Source organism: Mobula birostris, chromosome 11 (assembly GCF_030028105.1).
Source record: "Mobula birostris isolate sMobBir1 chromosome 11, sMobBir1.hap1, whole genome shotgun sequence".
NCBI lineage: Eukaryota > Metazoa > Chordata > Chondrichthyes > Myliobatiformes > Myliobatidae > Mobula > Mobula birostris.
Genome location: NC_092380.1, coordinates 29,268,338 through 29,291,608, shown reverse-complemented (window position 1 = coordinate 29,291,608; position 23,271 = coordinate 29,268,338). Strand labels below are relative to the sequence as shown.

The following is a 23,271-nucleotide window of genomic DNA, read 5'->3' as shown; positions in this document are numbered from 1 at the left end:
AGTTGAGAGAAAGGAGTTTTAATGGTGATTTGAAGGTTAAGCTCTTACCAAGACAGTGGTTGATATCTGGAAGATCTTGCCAGAGGAGGTGCTGGGATCAGATACAATCACGGTGTTTCAGAGCCATTTGGACACACTCTGAAACAGGCAGCTTACGGGAGAGGGGAACCTAATGTGGACAAGTGGGGTTAGTGTGGGTGGGCAAAGAGGCTAGTTTGGACACGATGGGCTGGAAAGGTTGTTTCTAAGCTTTGTGAATCTGTATCTAGAAGTAGACCAGTCAATGTGATAGATCTGGATTCTCAGAAGGTTTTCAATCAGGGCCCACACAGGAGCACGACAACAAGGTTAGTGCTCATGGACATGAAGATAAAGTAACTGCAGATGCTGGAAACCCGAGTTTAAAGCCAAGGATAGCAAAGGGTCTGTGACCTGAGCCGTGACCTCTGTTCCTCAGCCCAGGGGTGTGGCCTGACCTGACCTGGTGTTATTGTTCAGCACGTGAAGCGGGCAAAGGTGCTGCTCCCTGAGGTTACGGTGGGTTTCACCGGAACAATGTGGGAGCACAAACTGGATGGGAGTGAGATCGGGGGATTTGGAGGGAGGAGGGGTCACCCAGTGCACTGACACGGGGTTATGGAGTTATAGAGTCATACAGCATGGAAAAAGGCCCTTCAGCCCATCTGATCCATGGCAAATATGTTGCCCAGTGAGCGCTCAGGGATTCCATCTGCCTTTGTTTGAACCACAGCCCTCTGAATCTCTCCTATCCATCGACTTATGTACATGGCTTTTAAATTTGCAAATGTGACTGCCTCAACCACTGTTTCTGGCAGCTCATTCCAAATAACTGTCTGGGATCTTCCTCCCAAGGGATATCTGTTCAAAGACTAACGTCCCACAGTTGCTGTGCAGGAAGTGTATCACTCAGTCCCTCTGTCTCAGTGTGATATCCAGACAAAGACCGCAGTCTCTACTCCCCGTCTATGGAGGCATACTTATACACTGACAGGTGATCATCTCTGTTCAGGATACCAGTGTCTCTGAGTCCCTCTCTCTCAGGGAGAGATCTGTACCCTGACTGGAGTTTCTCAGTCCCTCTCTCTTTCAGGGGAAATCTGTACATTGACCAATGCCTCTCAGTCTCTCTCACTTAGGCAGAGATCTGTGCACTGAATGGTGTCTCTCAGTCCCTCGCACTCAGGGGAATATTGGTACAGTGACCAGTGTCTCTCATTCCCTCTCTCTCTCTCAGGGGAAATCTGTACACTGACCCATGTCTCTCAGTCCCTCTGTCTCGGAAATATTTGTACACTGAACAGTTTAACCCAGATAAATGTGAGGTGTTGCTCCTTGGTAGGGCAAATGTAAGAAGATAATACACTGTTAATAAGAAGACCCTTAACAGTTTTTTCTGAGCTGAGAGACCTTGGGGTCCAAGTTCGTTGCTCCTTGAAAATGGCTAGAGAGATCAAACGGTTGGTTAGGAAGGCTTATTGAATGCTTGCTTTTATTAGTTGAGGCACTGAGTTCAAAAGTCAAGGGGTTATGTTGCAACTTCATAAAACTCTGGTTAGGCCACGTCTGGATTATTCTATACAAATGTGGTCATCCCACTAGAGGAAGGAAGTTTAGGCTTTGGAGGGTGCTGAAGAGTTTTACCAGAATGCTCCCTGGTTTAGAGGGCATGTGCTGTCATGACAGGCTGGACAAACTTGGGTTGTTTTCTCTGGAGTGTCAGAGGCTGAGGGGAGATCAGATAGAGTGTATAAGATTATGAGAGGCACAGATACAGTAGACAGGGAGTATCTGTTTCCTAGGGTAGATATGTCTAATACCAGAGGGCAAGCAATGAGGGTGAGCCAGGTTAGGTTCAAAGGGGATGTGAGGGGTAAGTTTTTTACTCAGAGAGTGGTGGATGCCTGGAATGTATTGCCTGGGATGGTGGAAGAGGCTTTTAATAGATGTTTAGATGGGGCACATGGATGTGAGTAAGATTGAGGGATATGGACATTGTGTAGGTAGGAAGGATTAGTTAATGGGTGTTTTTGATTTGATTTTTAGTTGGTTTGGCACAACACTGTGAGTGAAGGGCCTTTTCCTGTGCTGTACTGTTCTATGTTCTATATTCTCAGTTCCTCTCCCTCAGGGGAAGATCTGCACACTGACCAGTAAGTTTTTCCCTCTCTCTCTCTCTCAGGGGTAAATCTGCAACACTGACCAGTGTCTCTTGTCCCTCTTTCTCAGGGGGAGATCTGTACACTGACCAGTGTCTCTCAGTCTCTCTCAGGGGAAGATCTGCACACTGACCGGTGTCTCTCAGTCCCTCTCTCACAGGGGGAGATCTGTACACTGACTGGTGTCTCTCAGTCTCTCTCAGGGGGAGATCTGTACACTGACCGGTGTCTCTCAGTCTCTCTCTCTCAGGAGGAGATTTGTACACTGACTGGTGTCTCCCAGTCTCTCTCAAGAGGGGATCTGTACACTGACTGGGGTCTCTTGTCCCTCTTTCTCAGGGAGTGATCTGTACACTGACTGGTGACTCTTGTTGTCTCTCTACTGCATACACTGAATACTAAAATTGAACACAGAGCACAGGGATGGTACAAGCCGAAGCTGTCTACAGTGACCCCTCACACTCTCTTGGGGCATGGAAACCCCCACACTTTGAGTTGGATTGCTTCCTCGAACACTCACACGGCGTGTTGCGTTTACAGACGTCCTGCAGTGGGATCCGTGCTGTGTCCTTACTGACAGTGTTCCTGGCCTCACACGTGTACACAACATCTTTAACCTCTGCTGTGTAATGAACCTCTACCGTCTCTCCGTGTTTCCAAGCGCGATGGTTGCTGTTGTCTCCCACAGCTGCTTCTTCTCTCCACCACCTGAATGTGGGGGAGTCGCCTGAGGTCACAGAGCAGGTTAGGGTGACGTCACTGATCCCGGGGATGCACTGGAACTTGATGTTTGCTCCGGACACAGGCTCTGTGGTTGGGAAAGCAAGATGAAAGATGAATAAAGGAGATCCTTGATCCCCAAATCCCCCATCCCGTCTCCAACAGTTCCGAGTAAACTTTCAGCCATCCCAGCTCATTTCCACGCACCAGTTTAACCCTTCCCTCATCCTTCAGTTCAGCCAAATGCTGCTGGAGAAAGTTCCCACCTGTGTGCACCCTCTTTCCCAACCACTACCCACACTCATTTACAATCTCTCCGCTGTTCCGTTTATGGCACAGCACCCCGGGATTTCTTGCCTGTTCCACATCTCTTGTCTCTCCTGTGAGTGGTCACGGGATCTCTTCTACAGCTGAGTGTGATCCAGCCCAGCCCTGTCCTGCATCTGGTCCAACAGAAGTCGGAGCCCAAGTCATTTGGTAGGTTTAAAGCAGGTTTTTTGATTAGTAAGGCTGTCAAAGGTTACGGGGAGATGGCAAGAGAATGGGGTTAAGAGGGATGATAAATCAGCCATGATGGAATAGCAGTGCAGAAGTGATGGGCTGAATAGCCTTATTCTGCTGCTCTGTCTATTGGTCTAATTTCATCATCCAGATCTTTGACATATAACATAAAAAGAATTGTAACACCCTGCGAAAAGACTCACTGCTAACGTAATGGCCTTTCTGTGGAAGCAGTGTTTAGAGATAACAGGTGCTTTGGAATGTAAGCTGGGTTGTTTGTTCAGCGGGAGAGGAAGAGGGAAGACGCTGGAGAGAACCGGTCATAGGATTCGACCTGGTGGGGGACCGTGATTCGATGGAGCAAAGTGTCGCAGTCAATTGGTGAATATGACTTTTCGAAGAGTTGAGGTCCAACTGGTGCATATTTGACTGTTTAATTATGATGGACCCTTTTTGTTTTTTCTTTACTAACCCTTTAACTAAGATTCATAAATATAGTTCCTTTAATTGTATGCCATGTGCTGTCTGTTATTTCGTAGCACTAAGTTGTAACAGGGTAGCAAATTACACAACATCCACACAAACCGGGGTTTGGGGTGCGAGAGTTGTCTGAATCTGATGAGTTTGATGAGACTGGAGTGTGTATTCCTGAGACTTATGCAGTCAAGGAAACCAGAGGGGTTTCAAAAGCAGCCCCAACATCACGAGTCACCAGCAGCCAACCAGCAAAGGCCCCCTTTATACAACTCTTTGTCTTCTGCGAGTCATGCAAACTTCTAATAGACTAGTATCTTTCTGTAATACCATGGACTCTGATCATGTTCAGCAGCCTCGTGTGTGGCACCTTGTCAAAGGCCTTCTGAAAATCCAAGTAAACAACATCCACTGACTCTCCTTTATCTATCCTGCCTGCGAGTTCCTCAAAGAATTACAACAGATTTGTGAGGCAAGATTTCTCCATAAGGAAACCATGGTGATTTCAGCCTATTTTATCACACGTCTCCAAGTAGCCTGGAACCTCATCTTTAATAATGGACTCCAACATCTTCCCAACCATTAAAGGCAGAATAAGTGGCTTATAATTTTCTGTTGTTCGCCTTCCTCCCTTCTTAAAGAGTTTAAACACAAGTAATTCTGCAGATGCTAGAAATCTAAGACAACACACAAAAACATGCCGGAGGAACTAAGCAGGTCAGGCAGCATCTGTGGAAATTAATAAATAGTTAACGTTTCAGGCCTAGACCCTTCATCAGGACTAGAAAGGAAGGGGAAAGACATCTGAATAAAAATGTGGGGGGAGGGGAAGTAGGACTAGCTGAAAGGTGATTGGTGAAACCAGGTGGGTGGGAAAGGTAAAGGCCCGGAGGGGAAGGTATCTGATAGGAGAGCAGAGTGGGCCATAGGAGAAAGGAAGGAGAGGCACCAGGGAGAGGTGACAGGCAGGTGAGAAAGAGGCAAGAGGCCAGAGTGGAGAATAGAAGGTGAGGGAAGGGGGAAGGAAAAACATTTTTTACACTATAAGGGTGGAGGAACAACACTTAATATTCCATCTGGGTGGACTCCAAACTGAGGGCATGAATACTTATTTCTCCTGGTAATAAAAATTCCTCGCGCTCCCCTTTTCTTGTATTCACTTCCACAGATGCTACCTGACCTGCTGAGTCTTCTAGCATTTTGTGTGTGTTGCTTAGAGTTTAAGATTGTTTATTGTCATCTCCTGTACACAAATGTAAGGAAAATAAAATAATTGTGTTTGGATCTGATGCAAAACACAAAAGATAAAGAACACAATAATAATAAAAACATACAATTAATACCAATCCATAAGATAACCTACTGTATACATTGACTGTATGTCCATAAAGTGACTGATGGGAAATAATAGAATAGTGGTGGAGTTAGTGTGTGGAGGTGCTGATCAGACTTACTGCTTGGGGAAAGTAACTGGTCTGGTGGTCCTGGCGTGGGTGCTACTGTACATAGCCTCCCCCCTGATGCTAGTGGGACAAACAGTCCATGAGCAAGGTGGGTGGGACCCTTCATGATGTTACTGGCCCTTGCTGGGCTCCTTTCTGTATATACTCTATGTCTTTGATGGCAGGTAATCTGTTGCTGTTGACGCATTGGGCAGTGTTTACTACTCATTATAGAGTTATCCTCCCTATCGCAGTGCAGTTTCCATGCCTAGCAGTCATGCAGCTTGTCAGGATGCTCTCTACTGCGCATCTTTAGAATGACATAAGTATTGATGTGCAAAGTTTAGTGGCATTTCTGATTTTCCAACCCGCTGGAAACCTTTCAGGCTCTAGTGATTCTTCAAAGATCACTAACAATGCCTCCGCATTCTTCAGAGCTACCTCTTTCAGAATCCTGGGGTGTAGACCACCTGGTCCAGGTGACTTACTTACCGACAGACCTTTCAGTTTCCCAAGCACCTTTTCCCTAGTAATAGTGACCACACTCACTTCTGCCCCTTCACATTCCCCAATTTCTCCTAAACTGCTGATGCCTTCCACAGCAAAGACTGATGCAAAATACTTATTCAATTTGTCCACCATTTCTTTGTCCCCAATTACTACCTCCCCAGCATCATTTTCCAGTGGTCCGATATCCACTCTTTGCTTCTTTTACTCTAAGTTTTGGTATCCTCTTTTATATTATTGGCGAGCTTACCTGTACATTTCATCTTTACTCTCCTAACTGTTTTTTAAATTGCCTTGTCGGTTTTTAAAAGCTTTCCAATCATCTAACTTTCCACTCATTTTTGCAATATTATATGCCCCACGTTTCACTCTTATGCTGACTTTGACCTCCCTTGTCAAACATGGTTGCCTCATCTCCCTTTAGAATGCTTCTTCACCTTTGGGATGAATGTGTACTATGCCTTCTGAATTACATCCAGAAACTTCCAGTCAATTTTGGCCAGCTCCTCTGTCATGTCTCTATAATGTATTTTATTTCACTGTAATACATCTGATTTTAGCTTCTCTCTGTCTGTCAAATTGTAGGTGAATTCTATCCTATTATGATCACAACTCTGAAGGGTTCCTTCACCTAAAGCTCCCAAATTAATTCTGCTTTATTGCACCAATCCAAAATGTCCTTTTCTCTAGTGATCTCATGCACTAAAAAGCCATCTCATAGGCATTCTACAAATTCCCTCACTTGGGTTCCCGCAACAACCTGATTATTCCAATCTACCTGCATTTTGAGGTCCCCCAGGACTATCATAACATTGCCCTTTTTATATGCCTTTTCTGTCTCCTATTGTAATTTGTAGCCCACATCCCGTCTCCTGTTTAGAGGCCCTTGCAGTTTCATAACTCTACCCACAAGAATTCTACATCTTCTGATCCAATGACACTTCTTTCTAAGGATTTGATTTCATTTTGTACGAACAGAGGCACCCCACTCCCTCTGCCTACCTGTCTGTTCTTAAGATATAATGTGTATCCATATTTTGGATGTTAAACTCCCAAATGTCATCTTGCTTCAGCCACAACTCAGTGAAGCCCAGAATATCATACCGGGCAATTTGTAACTGAGCTACGACATTATTTTCCTTACTCCATATACTGTGTACCTTTAAATATAACACTTTCAGTCCTTTACTTAGCACCCTTTACAATTTGTCTTCATGTTAACGGAAGTTAAAAACTTTCTAAACATTTTGTCTTTTCCTTTATTCTGGAAACTTCCGTAACCTCTGCTCTCCTTTAACTTTAACCTCACTTTTCCAAATTGTTAAACCCAACTATTTAAATTTAAGCCCTATCCACAGCCCTAGTGATAAGAATCGCTGTGACCCTGGTCCCAGCATGGCTGTGGTGGAGCCCATCCCATCGGAGGAGCTGTCTCCTTCCCCAATACAGGAGCCTATGTCCCACAAATTCAAATCCATTTCTTCCACACCAATCTCTGAGCCTTACATTTAGCTCTCTGATCTTATTACTCCTGTGCCAATTTGCACATGACTCAGGTAACAATCGAGGGATACTTATCCTTTTGTTTCTGTATTTTAATTTAGCCTCCAGCTGCTCAAATTCCCTCAGTAGAACCTCTTTCCTTGTTCTTCATACATCATTGGTACACACACGGACCACGTCAGCTAGATCTTTCCCTTCCCACTCCAAATTCCTTTGCAGGTCAGATTAGATGTCCTGAACCCAGGCACCAGGCAAACAACACAGCCTTCAGGACTCTCGATTTTTGCAGCGGAGAATTATGAATTCTCATTCCCTCCCCCCTCTTGAATGGCCCCTACACCTCAGTGCCACGATTTGGTTACTCACCCTTCCTACAGCCCCACCCTCATCCTCACAAGGAGCAACATTTGTGGCAAGTTCACGGGTACTCCTCTTGTATACCCCTGCATGCTTTACTTCCAGTCACACACTCTTGTCCTTTGCTACTGACTGAATTTGAAGTATTTAATGTAATGGGTGCGATTGCCTTATGAACGAGAGTGCGTCTCCCCCTCCTTGGTGTATCACAACATTTGAAGCTCAGATTCCAGGTCACCATCTCTGGGCCTGAGTTCCTCAAGCAGCCAACACTTGCTGCAGATGTGGTCACCAGGAAATACAGTGCGGTCCACCAGCTCCCACATCATACAGCTACAACACATCATCAGGAACCACAATGGGGTCCACCAGCTCCCAAATTATGCAGGTGCAGCCCATCACCTACTCCTGCATTCCTACTTTATTTAATCAGTTGTAATTTCTATTGTTTTAGCTATACAAATTAGTACTGTATATAATGAAAAATCTTTGCCTGTTCTTACCTGATACTCACTTCTGCCTCCACCTCTTAAAGCCTCAGTCCTCCACTCTAACACTGCCCACTCCCACAATGGCTGGTCTGCTTCAACCTCACTTCTTTTTATTGGCTCAAGTAAAATGAGACTTACTGAGTCACCCTCTTCCTTCAGGCTGTAGATTACAGAGCTCCCGTGTGAACCCTGTGGAATAAGGAGCGTGAACATGTCTCATCTTGCTCTATGGTGCCAACCCTGTATTGGAAGATGATCTTGACTGAGAGTGTGGCTCCTCTTGGAGTTTCTCTCTTACATCTTGATTGCAGAAGGAGACATGTCTACATAGACATTGTGGTCCTGCACGTATATATTGTGCGGTTGCAACCTCATCCTTTAAACTCAGCAGGAACTTTCTCACACTACCTTTCCAGTAGATAGAGAGGGCAGCCAGTGCCTTTTTTCCCAGGGTGGCAATGGCTAATACCAGAGGGCATCATTTTAAGGTACGGCAATTGTAGAGAAATTTGGAGGAGATGTCAGAGGTAAGTTTCTTAAATGGAGAGTGAAATGCACTGTTGGGGGCGGTAGAGACTGATACATTAGGGGCATTTAAATGATAGGCACATGGATGAAAGAAAAATGCAGGATTATGGGCTATGTTGGAAGGAAGGTTTAGATTGATCGTGAGTAGGTAAAATATCGGCACAACATCATGAGCTGACGAGCCCATAGTGTGCTGTATATTTCTATGTTCTAGGTTCCATAACTCACCAAGACCATTTCCTACTCCCTCAAAACATGCCAGGCCACCACTATTTTACTCCCTTTATATTTAACATTTATTTGCACACAACATGACTTCAGCAGCATCCTTCATCATGCCCTGTGTTATAACTCTGTGGTCCTGGTTAGAATTCTATTAATCTTAAAGTTATACAGTATGAAAAAGTCCCTTCAGCCCAACTCTTCCATGTTGACCAAGGTCTCTACTTGAGTAAGTCCCATTTGCCTACATAAGGCTCATATCCCTCTAAACCATGTAACTATCCAAACAGATCTCAAATGTTGTAATTGTACCCAACTCAACCTCTGCCTCAGGCCACTTGTTCAAAATAACTACCATCCTCTGTATGAAAAATACACCATCCTGGAGACTCACTGGTGTTCACAGAAACTCCTCTCTGTCTCACTAACTATCATCTCTCCTGCCAGTACAGTTGTCCTGGACTAACCCCCACCCTCCCTGGTGCCCTGCATTAGAGTTGGTCATTGTGTCACAGATCTACATGGTCCTCAGGAGAACATTCTTATTTCCTCCATCACACATGGGAAGTTTCATCTCCTGGGTACCAGATCAGGACATTATTGATGAGACAGTGAAGGATAAATCCAATAGGCAATCCAGAAAGGTGGGAATGTAAGGCTTGTTCACACAGGCAGTGATCGTACTGAATCTCACTGAGGAGTTTGAAGGGAGATGGATAAACACTGTGGAAATATATCTGTAACCCTGAAGTCTTTATGAATTTATAACTTTTGTAAAATATCATGTGACAAAATGGAACCAGCGTGATCCCAGGATGCTTTGCTGGTTGCTGGTTTGGAGGGAGGCTTACAAGTGTGTGTGTGTGTGTGTGTGTGTGTTTGTTTGTTTTATGGCAGGGGAAAAGTTTTGACAACAGAGAAAAATAGGACATGGCGGTTATGGGGGAAGAAGCCTCTAAAGACAAATGGACTGGCTGAAGAACAGACGCCAAGAATCACAGACATTTGCTTATAATGGAGGAATGTTATGAAATGGAACAAACTAATTACTGTGCATAGTAAAAAGTATAAAAGTGGTTTGATTGAGCTGTAAGATTGAAGCTATTTTCCAGACAATATAGTCTGGAGTAGGCTTCCCTTGCAAGTAAACAATAAAATGCGCCTATAAGGTGGTAGGGTAGTGTAGTGGTTAGCACAACGCTTTTCAGTACCAGTGACCTAGGTTCAATTCCTGCTGCTGCCTGTACACTCTCCCTCTGACCGTGTTGGTTTCATCCAGGTTCTCTGGTTTCTTCCCAGGGTCTGGACTTACCAGATAGTAGGTTAATTGATCATTATAATTGGTCTGATGATTAGTCTATGATTAAATAGGTGGGTTGCTGGGCAGCATGGCTCAATGGTCCAGAAGGGCAATTATCAGTGACAAAAGCACCAACATGCACAACTGATGCTGTTTAAAAACTGCTCACTCTGAAAATGTTGTAGTATCTAATAACCATGCCACTAATGCTAATTTAAAGAAAAACTGTTCAACAACAGGGTCCTGTTCCAATTAAGCAGCATAGTGTCCCAAATAAATGAAAGGAATCCCGGCTATTTTCTTGATTAGTTTTTGTTCTTTAAGAGTTGTAACAAATAACTGGCTGTCCCAATTAACTGATGGCCCAATTAACCTGAATTTGGATTCACCAAAGTCTCGTACAACTTCAACATAACACCCCAACTCCTGTACTAAATGCCCGATTTATGAAGGCCAATGTGCCAAAAGCTCTGTATACCCGTGATGTAACATTCAAGGAATTATGGATCTATATTCTCAGATCTCTTTGCGCTACCACACACTATGGTGTAAGTCCAGTAAAGACCTACCCTGGTTTGTCCTCCTGAAAGACAACACCTCACATTTGTCTGCATTAAATTTCATTTGCCATTTTCAGCCTATTTTCCCAACTGGTAAATCCCACTGCAAGCTCTGATAGTCTTCCTCGCTGTTCACTACACTTCCAGTAATGGTGTCATCCACATATTTGCTGATCTGGTTAACCACATTTTCATTCTAAATCACTAATATACGCTCAGTTTATTAGGTACCTCTTGTACCTCATAAAGTAGGCACTGAGTGTATGTTCGTAGTCTTCTGCTGCTGCAGCCCATCTATTTCAAGGTTTGAAGTGTTGTGTTTTCAGAGATGCTCTTCTGTAGAGCACTGCTGTAATGTGTGTTTATTTGAGTAACAGAAGATCAGCCGTTTCTGAGATACTCAGACACTCCATCTGGCACCAACAATCATTCCATTGTCTATAAGACATATGAGCAGAATTAGGCCATCTAGCCCATTGAGTCTGTTCCGCCATTCAATCATGGCTGATCCTTTTTCCTTTCTCCTCCTCAACCCCAATTCCGGGCCTTCTCCCTGTAATCTTTGATGCCATGTCCAATCAAGAACCTATCAATCTCTGCCTTAAATACTCCCAACAACCTGGCCTCCACAGCTGCATGTGGCAACAAATTCCACAAATTCACCACCCTTTGGCTAATGAAATTTCTCCGCATCTCTGTTTTGAAAGGGCACCCCTCTATCCTGAGCCTGTATCCTCTTGTCCTAGACTCTCCCACCATGGGAAACATCCTTTCCACATCAACTCTGACTAGGCCTTTCAACATTCAAAAGGTTTCAATGAGATCCCCGCTCATCCTTCTGAATTCCAGTGAGTACAGACTCAGAGCCATCAAAAGTTCCTCGTATGATAACCCTATCATCCCTGGAATCATCCTTGTGAACCTCCTCTGGACCCTCTCCAATGCCAGCATATCTTTTCTAAGATGAGGGGCCCAGAACTGTACACGATACTCAAAGTGAGGCCTCACCAGTGACTTATAAACCCTCAGCATCACATCCTAGCTCTTGTATTCTAGACCCCTTGAGACCTCTAGACATGAGAGAGGTCTGGAGGGGGATGAGGACCATCACTGGGTTCCGGCAAACTAGCAACAGACGAGTGGAAGGCAGTGTGGACAGGGCCAATGAACTTAACCTGTTCTTTAACAGATTTGACAGTGTGGCCCATGCCCATCCCACACATGAGCCATCTGTTGTCGGCCCCCAACCAACACATATTCCACTCTCCCCTCCTACCCCTCCTCACAGTCCCCCACCTTGCTCTCATGACGATACCACTTCCCCACACGAAACCACCACGGTGGGCTTCACAGCTCTACAGGTGAGAAGACAGCTGAAACGTCTCAACGCAAGCAAGGCTGCAGGACCGGATGGTGTCAGTACCAGGGTGCTCAAAGCCTGTGCCCCTCAGCTATGTGGAGTACTTCGCCATGTATTCAACCTGAGCCTGAGGCTCCGTAAGGTTCCTGTATTGTGGGAAAACGTCCTGCCTCGTCCCTGTGCCGAAGACGCCGCGCCCCAGCGGCCTCAATGACTACAGACCGGTGGCATTGACCTCCCACATCATGAAGACCCTGGACAGACTTGTTCTGGAGCTGATCCAGCCTATGGTCTGGCCACACTTAGATCCCCTCCAGTTCGCCTACCAGCCCCGACTAGGAGTTGAGGATGCTATCGTCTTCCTGCTGAACCGTGTCTACGCCCACCTGGACAAGCCAGCGAGCACTGTGAGGGTCATGTTTTTTGACTTATCCAGTGCGTTCAACACCATCCGCCCTGCTCTGCTGGGGGAGAAGCTGACATTGATGCAGGTGGATGCTTCCCTGGTATCATGGATTCTTGATTACCTGACTGGCAGACCACAGTACGTGTGCTTGCAACACTGTGTGTCGACAGAGTGATCAGCAGCACTGGGGCTCCACAGGGGACTATCTTCACCATCTTCACCTCGGACTTCAACTACTTCACAGAGTCTTGTCATCTTCAGAAGTTTTCGGATGACTCTGCCATAGTTGGATGCATCAGCAAGGGAGATGAGGCTGAGTACAGGGCTACGGTAGGAAACTTTGTCACATGGTGTGAGCAGAATTATCTGCAGCTTAATGTGAAAAAGACTAAGGAGCTGGTGGTAGACCTGAGGAGAGCTAAGGTACTGGTGACCCCTGTTTCCATCCAGGGGGTCAGTGTGCACATGCTGGAGGATTAAAAATACCTGGGGATACCAATTGACAATAAACTGGACTGGTCAAGGAACACTGAGGCTGTCTACAAGAAGGGCCAGAGCCGTCTCTATTTCCTGAGGAGACTGAGGTCCTTTAACATCTGCCGGACGATGCTGAGGATGTTCTACGAGTCTGTGGTGGCCAGTGCTATCATGTTTGCTGTTGTGTGCTGGGGCAACAGGCTGAGGGTGGCAGTCACCAACAGAATCAACAAACTCATTCGTAAGGCCAATGATGTTGTGGGGATGGAACTGGACTCTCTCATGGTGGTGTCTGAAAAGAGGATGCTGTCTAAGTTGCATGCCATCTTGGTCAATGTCTCCCATCCACTACATAATGTACTGGGTGAGCACAGGAGTACATTCAGCCAGAGACTCATTCCACCGAGATGCAGCACTGAGCGTCATAGGAAGTCATTCCTGCCTGTGGCCATCAAACTTTACAACTCCTCCCTTGGAGGGTCAGACATCCTGAGCCAATAGGCTGGTCCTGGACTTATTTCATAATTTACATATTACTGTTTAACTATTTATGGTTCTATTACTATTTATTATCTATGGAGCAACTGTAACGAAAACCAGTTTCCCCCCGGGATCAATAAAGTATGACTATGACTATGGCTATGAAATGAATGTGAACATTGCACTTGCCTTCCTCACCACCAACTCAATCTGCAAGTTAACCTTCAGGTTGTTCTGCACAAGGACTCCAAAGTCCCTCTGCATCTCAGATTCCCGGATTTTCTCCCCGTTTAGAAAACAGTCCGCACATTTATTTCTACTACCAAAGTGCATGACCAAGCATTTTCCAACATTATATTTCATTTGCCATTTTCTTGCCCATTCTCCTAATCTGTCTAAGTCCTTCTGAATCCTACCTTTTACCTCAACACTACCTAACCCTCCATCAATCTTCATATCATCTGCAAACGGCAACAAAGCCATCTATTCCATCACCTAAATCATTTATATACAACATAAAAAGAAGTGGTCCCAACACCTATCCCTGTGGAACACCACTAGTTACTGGCAGCCAACCAGAAAAGGATCCTTTTATTCCCACTTGCTGCCTCCTACCAATCAGCCAATGCTCTAACTATGTTAGTAACCTCCCTGTAATACCAAGGGCTCTTAACATGGTAAGCAGTCTCATGTGTGGCACTTTGTCAAAGGTCTTCTGAAAGTCCAAATATACAACATCCACTACATCCCCTTTATCTATCCTACTTGTAATCTCCGCGAAGAATTCCAACAAGTTTGTCAGGCAGGATTTTCCCTGAAGGAAACCATGCTGACTTTGAACTATCTTGTCCTGTGTCACCAAGCACTCCATCACCTCATCCTTAACAATTGACTCTAACATCTTCCCAACCACTGAGGTCAGGCTGACTAGTCTATAATTTCCTTTCTGTTGCCTTCCTCTTTTCTTAAAGAGTGAAGGAACATTTGCAATTTTACAGTCCTCTGGCACCATGCCAGAGTCTACACGGACTTTAGCAAGAGATTTGACAAGGTCCTACGTGGGAGGTTGGTCAAGGATGTTGAGTCGCTCAGCATTCAAACTGAGGTAGTAAATTGGATTAGACATTGGCGTTACAGGAGAAGCCAGAGAGTGGTAGTAGATGGTTGCATCTTTAACTGGAGGCCTGTGAGCAGTGGAGTGCCGCAGGAATTGGTGCTAGGTCCATTGTTGTTTGTCATTAAAATATCAATGATCTGGATGATAGTGTGGTTAACCGGGTCATCAAATTTGCGGATGACACCAAGACTGGGAGTGTAGTAAACAGCAAAGACTATCATAGCTTGCAGTGGGATCTGGATCAGCTGGACAAATGGGCTGAAAAATGGCAGATGGAATTTAATACTGACAAGTACAAGGTGTTGCCCTTCAGTAGGACCAACCAGTGTAGGGCACTGAGGACTGCTGTAGAACAAAGGGATCTGGAAAATCAGGTCCATAATTTATTGAAAGTAGTGTCACAGTTAGAGATGGTCATAAAGAAAGCATTTGGCACTTTGGCCTTCCAAATTCAGACTACAGGAAATGGGATCTTATGTTGAAATTGTATAAGATGTTAGTGGGGCATAATTTGGAGTATTGTGTGCAGTTTTGGTCACCTTCCTACAGAAAAGATGTAAGGTTGAAAGAGTACAGAGAAAACTTACAAGGATGTTGCTGAGACCCGGGTTATAAAGAAAGACTGAATAGGTTAGGACTTTATTCCTTGGAATGCAGAAGATTGAGGGGAGATTTGATGGAGGTAATAAAAATTATGAGGTGTACAGATAGGGTTAATGCAAGCCAGAATTTTTTCCACTGAGATTAGGTGGGACTATAATGAGAGATCATGGGTTAAGGGTGAAAGATGAAAAGTTTAAGGAGAACATGGAGGAAATTTCTTCACTGGAATGAGCTGCCAAGGCAAGTGGTGCATGTAAGCTTGATTTCCATGTTGAAGAGAAGTTTGGATAGGTACATAGATGGTAGGGGTATGGAGGGCAATGATTCAGGTGCAGGTCAATGGGAGTACGCAGTTAAAATGGTTTGACATGGCCTAGATGGGACAAAGGGGCTGGTTCTGTGCTTTACTCTTCTACAACTCTATGTGGGATACAAATTACAATGGGAGATAGAAAAGGTATGTAAAAAGGACAATATTATGATAGTAATGGGGAATTTTAATGTGCAGGTAGATTGGGAAAATCAGATTGGTGCCACATACCAAGAGAAGGAATTTGTAGATGCCTATGAGAAGTCTTTTTGGAGCACCTTGTGGTTGAACCCATTCAGGAAAAGGCAATTCTGGATTGGGTAATGAAGCAGATTTAGATAGGGAGCTTAAGGTAAAAGAACCCTACAGAGTCAGTAGTCATAATATGATAGAATTCACTCTGCAGTTGGAGAGAGAGAAGATAAATTTAAATGTATCAGTATTACGGTGGAGTAAGGGAAATTACAGAGGCTTGAGAGAGAAGGAAGTTAATTGGAAGGGGTCACTATCAGGGATGATGGCAGAGCAGTAATGGCTGGAGTTTCTGGCAACAATTTGAAAGGTGCAGGATAAATACATCCTAAAGAAGAATTATTCCTAAAGGAAGAAGAGGCAATTGTGTCTGACAAGCAAAATCAAAGACCGCATAAAAGGAAAGGAGAAGGCAAATATTACAGCAAAAATTAGTTTGAAGTCAGAGGATTAGGAAGCTATTAAAAACCAACAGAAGGCAATTAAAAAAAGCAGTATCACAGGAAAGATGAAAAATGAAGGCCAGCAGTATAAAACAGGATACCAAAAGTTTTTTCCAAATATACAGTATAATGAGTAAAATTGGTGAGAGTGTATATTAGCCCACTGTAAAATGATGCTGGAAAGGTAATGGGGGACAAAGAAATGGCAGGCGAATTGAATAAGTATTTTGTCTCAGTCTTTACTATGGAAGACACTAGCAGTAGGACAGAAATTTGAGAGTGTCAGCAGACAGAAGAGAGGGTAGTTAAGATTATAAGGGGAAGGTACTTGGGAAGCTGAGAGGTTTGAAGGTAGGTAAGTCACCTGCACCAGATGGATACCCCAGGTTCTGAAAGAGGTAGCTGAAGGGATTATGGAGGCATTAGTAATGATCTTTCAAGAATCACTTGATTCTGGAATGGTTCCAGAAGACTAGAACATTTCAAATGTCACTCCACTCTTTAAGAAGAGAGGGATGCAGAAGAAAGGGAATTATAGGCTAGTTGGACTGACCAGTGGTTGGGAAGATGTTGCATTCCATTACTTGGAGGCACATGATAAAACAGGCAAAAAGTCAGCAAATTTGTTGGAATTCTCTGAGGAAATAACAAGTATTTTCATTTTCAGAAGGCCTTTTGCAAGATGCGGCAGCTTAATAAAACTGGAGCCCATGGCATTACAGGAAAGGTTGGCTGAATAGAAGATTGGCTGACTGGCAGGTGGCAAAGAGTGGATAAAGGGGCTTCTTCTGATTGACTACCAGTGACAAGTGGTGTTCCGCAGGGGTTGGTGTTGGGACCGCCTCTTTTTATGTTGTTAACGATTTGGATGACAGAATTGATGGCTTTGGAAGAATTGACTAAGAAGTAGCAGACAGAATAAGTGTATGGTTCTGCACTTTGGTAGAAGGAATAAAGCTGTAGACTATTTTCCAAACGGCGATAAATTCAAAAATCAGAGGGTCGAGGTGACTTGGAAGTCCTCGTGCAGGATTCCCTGAAGGTTAACTTGCAGGTTGAGTCAGTGGTGAGGAAGGTAAATGCAATATTCGTATTCTTTTTGGGAGGACTGGAATATAAAAACAAGGATGTAATGCTGAGGCTTTCAAGCATTGATCAGTCTGCATCTGGAGTATTGTGGGCTGTTTTGGGACCCTTATCTTAGAAAAGATGTACAAGCATTGGAGAGAGTCCAGAGGAGGTTTCTGGGAATAGAAGGGTTAACATATGAGAATTGTTTGATGGCTCTGGGCCTTAACACGCTGGAGCTTATAAGAACGATGGGGGATATTATTGAAAGCTATTGAATATTGAAACATCTGGATAGAGTGGATGTGGGGAGGATGTTTCCTACAGTGGGTGAGTACAGGATAGAGTGCACAGAATAAAAAATGTCCCTTTGATGAGGATGAATTTCTTTAGCCAGAGGGTGGTGGATCTGGAATTCATTGCCACAAAAGGCTGTGGAGGCCAAGTCATTGAGTATTCTTAAAGCAGAAGTTGATAGGTTCCTGATGATTCAGGATGTCAAATGTTATGTGGAGAAGGCAGGAAAATGGGGTTGAGAGGGATAATGGAATGATGGAGAAGACTCGATGGGCTGATTGGCCTAATTTTGCTTCTATGTCTTATGGTCTTGTGGGTACGTGGCCAAGAGGTTAAGCATTGGACTAGCCACCTGAAGGTCGTGAGTTTGAGCCCCAGCCGAGGGAACGTGTTATGTCCTTGAGCAAGGCACTTAATCACACATTGCTCTGCGACGACACCGGTGCCAAGCTGTATGGGTCCTAATGCCCTTCCCTTAGACGACATTCGTGTCATGGAGAGGGGAGACATGCAGCATGGGCAACTGCTGGTCTTCCATACAACCTTGCCCAGGCCTGCGCCCTGGAGAGTAAAGACTTTCCAGGCGCAGATCCATGGTCTCACAAGACTAACGGATGTCTTATGGTCTTATACTCCAATGGGAACCGGTTAACCCTGGGATGGAGGACAGAATACTTCTCAAACAGACGTTGCTGGGTGAGACTATTGTGAATGTATGTTACTGCAAATGTGAGTCAGGAACAATATTGCTGGGTGTAAGTGTGCTCTTGCGTTCGTGAACTGTGTCACTCACTGGGGCACTATATCCAGTGTAATGAATACACAGGGTATCACACAGCACAGCATAGCACAGCGCGAAGGCTGAGGAATAAAACACCTTGCTGAGCTCAGACTTCAGTCTGGGGAAATAACAAGCAGAGTGGCAATGGGAGCATAGTGGTATGCCACGATAGCACAGTGGTTAGCACAACGTTTCACAGTACAGGCAACCCGGGTTCAATTCCCACCACTGCCTGTATGGAGTTTGAACGTTCTCCCGGTGACCACGTGGGTTTCCTCCGGGTGTTCCTGTTTCCTCCCATAGCACAAAGATGTACTGTTTGGTAGGTTAGTTTTTTATCGGTTGCCCCATGATTAGGCAAGGATGAAACCAGGGGACTGCTGGGTGATGTGGCTCAAAGGGCCAGAGGGACCTATTCTGTGTTGTATCTCAGTAAGTAGATAAAGTGCTCTGGGAAACAGGCGGAACAACTGGGATCCCTGAACATGACAGACCAGACCTCTGAGTGAGATCTGTTTAACTGTGACCCACAGATACAGATCATTTGACCCATCCGCACCAGTCCCTCAATGCCATTGGCTTTTCCCTCAGTTCCCTCCTCCCCATGTGCTCATCTCCTCCAGCCTCAGTGCCTCGAGGTTCCCCCATGGACAGTTCTATCCTTCATGGTCCCTGGCCCAGTCTCCATGGATGTGGAGAGTGTGTCCAGCAGACCACCTGCCTGACACTAGGTCTGTGAGCCCAGCTCTGGGCACTCACAGTCAGTGGGGATCAGTGAACAGGGGAACCAATGGGATCTACCCTCACCCATTCGTTAGTAGTGTTTCAGGAGCCAGTGAAACTAAGGCACCTCTGCAGCATCTCACTCACTGTACACCTCCAGTCGAACTATCCTTTTGGATTCAGCTCCTGAACCTCTGGTAACAGTCACCTCATAATCACCAGCATCCGCTCTCCGTACATCACGGATTTCCAGACTGAAGTTCCCGGGATGTAGAGTTATCCGTTGCTCATACTCAGCCATGAAAATTTCAGTGCTCCCCTTTATGTATTGCACTATCCTGCTACTGAGTGATGTCAGTTTCCACACAATCTCATAAAGGTCCTTTCTGACTGAGATCCCGGGAGATAAGAAGACCGACTTTCCCCGAGCTCCCTTCACAGTGGGAGAGAAAGCCCGCGTTCCAGCTGAGGAAACAAGAGGAGAAAGTCAGCAGGTGAGCTCAGTGACAGGAGGAGGAATCAGAGCTGAGAGGATCACAACCACAGGAGCAGGCCAGGGGGCCCATTGTCTGGTTCCCTGCTGTGTGACACAGCCAGCCCACAGTTCCTACATCACACAAGGACTTGTTTCCTGCCCGAGGCCACACCTCCTCTCCTCAGGCGGTTCCAGCACCCTCTGAGAACCGTCCGCTGTCTAGAACTCCCGTGACGGCTGGGGAGACTTGGTTAGCAGGAAGCTGAAGGAATGAAATGAAGCAGGGTCACGCTGATGTTTGAACAGATGTACCAACCATTGGATGTTTGAACATTTGGTTGGTATCAGAGTGGCAATGTAGCTGCAGAAATTTTCCACCTGAGACAACTTTACAGAGCTGTGAATTCTCCCGCAATCCCGGGCACTCAGAAACAAAGAAATCTTCAAGACGCTGTTTACGAGGGTCTACGGTGCAGGTCCAAACTCTGTTAATTGTGGACCAGGTGACAAAGGTGATTATGGAATCTGGTGGGAATTTGACTGTATTAGGAAATAAGTCCATCTATGGAAAAGGAGTCAACGTACTAACCAATGGATGGCTATAAATTCATGGATGACCTTTCACAAAGAAATGCATTATTTGGTGCCTCATGAGATGATCAATAGCAAAGACTCCAATATTTGTTTGATTCAATAAAAAGAAGCAAGATGTAAGCAGAATGGCTATTGCTGGAGCAGCCATTGTTGGACTGGGCCAGTGTTAGAGTGGAAGCTTTGACTCAATAGGCTTCGGCGAGAACAGGTGGAGTCCAGGTGTGCTTCTGAATCATTTGTTATCATTTACTTTATTTGAAATCAGTCCATATCTCTCCAAATACTTAAACTTAGAATACCTTCAAGTAACTTTCCCACAACTGATATCAGACTCATGGGCCGATAATTTCTTGGTCCATTTTCAGACACTTTTAAGAAGCAGAACTGGCTGTCCTCCAATCCACTGGTACCTCTCCTGTCGCTAAAGATAAATTAAATATCTCTGCTATCCCCTGCAATTTCTGCACTTGCCTCCCGTAGGGTCCGAGGGAACACCTTGTCTGGCCTTGGGGATTTATTCACCCTGAGTTGCCTCAGTATAGCAAACACCTCCTCCTCGGAATCGGTAGAGGGTCCATGAGGTTGATATCATTTTCCCTCACTCCTATAGACTCTGTGTCCACCTCCTGAGTAAATACAAATGCAAAAAATTTAATTAAGATCTCCCTCATCAGTTTTGGCTCCACACATGGATTACCATTCTAATCTTCCAGAGGACCAATTTTGTCCCTTCCTCTCCTTTTGCTCTTAACATATCTGTAGAATCCCTTAAGATTCTTCTTCACCTTGTCTGCTAGAGCAAATTCGTGCCTTCTTTTCACCCTTCTGATTTCTTTCTTAACCACTCTTTTGCATTTCTTATACTCCATAAGCACTTCATTTGTTCTTACCTGTCTATATAAGCTATGCACCTCTCTTTTTTTTCTCTTGAAAACCAAGGTTCCCTACACTTGTTATCTTTACCTTCTATTCTGACAGGTACATGCAAGCTTTGAACTCTCAAAGTTTCTCTTTTGAAGACCTTCCACTTACTAAGCACATCTTTGCCAAAAACAGCCTGTCCCAATCAACACTTGACAGATCATTTCTGATACCATCAAAATTGGCTCTTCTCCATTTTTAGAATCTCAAACTGCGGACCAGACCTATCTTCCTCCATATTTAATTTGAAACTAATGACACTGTGGTCACTAGACGTAAAGTGTTCCCCTACACAAACTTTTGGCACCTGCCCTGTGCCTTTCCCTAATGGCAGATCCAGCATCACATGCTCGCTTGTTGAGACTTCTACATACTGATGAAGGTAACTTCTCTGAACATATTTGACAAACTCCATCCCATGTGGTCCTTTTACAGTATGGGATTCCCAACCAATATGTGGAAATTTAAAATCACCTATTATAACAACCTTATGTTTCTTGCAACAATCTGCGATCTCTGCACAAATTCGTTCCTCTAAATTGCATGGACTATTGGGTCGTCTGTAATATAACCCCATTAATGTGGTCATACCTTTCTTGTTTCTCAGTTCCACCCATATTGCCTCACTAGACAAGTTCGCCAGTCTGTCCTGAAGGAGCACTGCTGTGACATTTTCCTTGAGTAGTAACGCCACCTCTCCACCCACTTTGTCATGTCTAAAACAACGGAATCCCAGAACACTGTGCTGCCAGTCCTGTCCTTTCTGCAACCAAGTCTTTGTAATGGCTACAATATTTAATTCCAGGTGTTGATCCATGCCCTGAGCTCATCCAGCTTTGCTATAATACTTCTTGCATTAAAACACGTAGCACAGGACACAGGTCACACCTTGCTCAACCTTTTGTTTCCTGACTTTGTCCGAGATCTTACCAATATGTGTCTTCGCAATCTCTCTACTAACTGTTCTGGCACTCTGGTTACCATCCCCCTGCAACTCTAGTTTAAATCCTTGCATGCAGCATTAGCAAACATTCCCACTAGGCTATTACTCACCCTCCAGTTCAGATGCAGTCAATCTGTGGGATCTCCAGGTCAATCTGTGGGATTCACTGCTACAAGTGGCTGTACTGGGGTCCCGTTGTTTCAGAGGTGGTGAAGCTCTGAGACTTGCTGTCACAAGAGGCTGTATGGGGAATCCAGGGTTTTAGAAGTGGGCTTCTGGTATTTCTGTACTGACCACATCACATAATGTTTATAACTAAACAGCATAAAAGGGATGGGAAGAATACGGGAATATGGGCTTGACAGAGAGGATCATCCATATTCATACAGAACGATAGAACAGGTTCAAAGGACAGAATGGCTGATTCCTGCTCCTATTTCCTGTGTTTCTATTTTACTGCATGTGGCACAGAGTGTCCTGGTGTCAATGGACATCGGACGGAAATATTCTAGGGGTGGGGTGACACCTTGTAACTATTGGGAGGCACAGGGTAAGTCAGATAGGGAGATGAGTGGCTCAAAGATTGATGGGAGGAGAGGGTTTCAGCTCATTGGGCATCAACACTAGGGAAGGACCCTTAGTGGTGGGCTCCAAGAGTGGGGGATCCCAAACTGGAGGGCCCTAGAGCGGTAGGTCCAAGAGTGGTGATCCCAGAGTGGAATGTCCCAAAGTGCTGAGTCCCAGAGTGGGAGGGGGAGGTCCCGTAGTGGTGGGGTTCCCAGTGTGTGGGGGGGGGGTGTTTCCTGGAGTTGGGGGGGACTCCTGGAGTGGGAGAGTCCTGGAGTGGTGGGTCCCAGAGTGGAGGGTCCTGGAGTAGTGGGTCCCAAAACAGTGGGTCCTAGAGTGGTGGGTCCCAGGAGTGGGGTGTCCCGGTACTGGTGGTTTTCAGAGCGGTGGGTACCAGAGTCCCTCAAAGATGTCATGCAAGTTGGTACAGTGGTTAAGAAGGTGAATGGTCTTCATTAGTCATGGGATTGAATTCATGAGCACGCTGTAATGTTGAAGTCTTATGAAAACTCTGGTTTTTGGAGTGACAGGGATGATAGGTGACTTCATAGAGATGTATAAAATTTTGAGTGGATAGCCAGCACTGTTTGCCCAGGATGGCAGAGGCCAATACCAGAGGGCATCCTTTTCAGGTGAGTGGAGGAAAGTTTAGGGTAGATGCCAGAAATAAGG

At 45.1% G+C, this 23,271-nt stretch overlaps 1 protein-coding gene across 1 annotated transcript in view; it reads right to left on the bottom strand.

Moving 5' to 3' along the window:
• LOC140204651 (SLAM family member 8-like) overlaps nucleotides 1-23,271 on the bottom strand; it is a gene marked incomplete at its 5' end in the record, with an annotated part of 70,461 nt that overhangs the window by 5,198 nt on the left and 41,992 nt on the right. Inside the window, 3 exons of the mRNA XM_072271347.1 lie at nucleotides 2,698-2,985; nucleotides 19,247-19,564; nucleotides 22,143-22,272. Of these exons, the coding sequence (XP_072127448.1) occupies nucleotides 2,698-2,985; nucleotides 19,247-19,564; nucleotides 22,143-22,272 (736 nt within the window). The remainder of the gene's footprint in view (nucleotides 1-2,697; nucleotides 2,986-19,246; nucleotides 19,565-22,142; nucleotides 22,273-23,271) is intronic.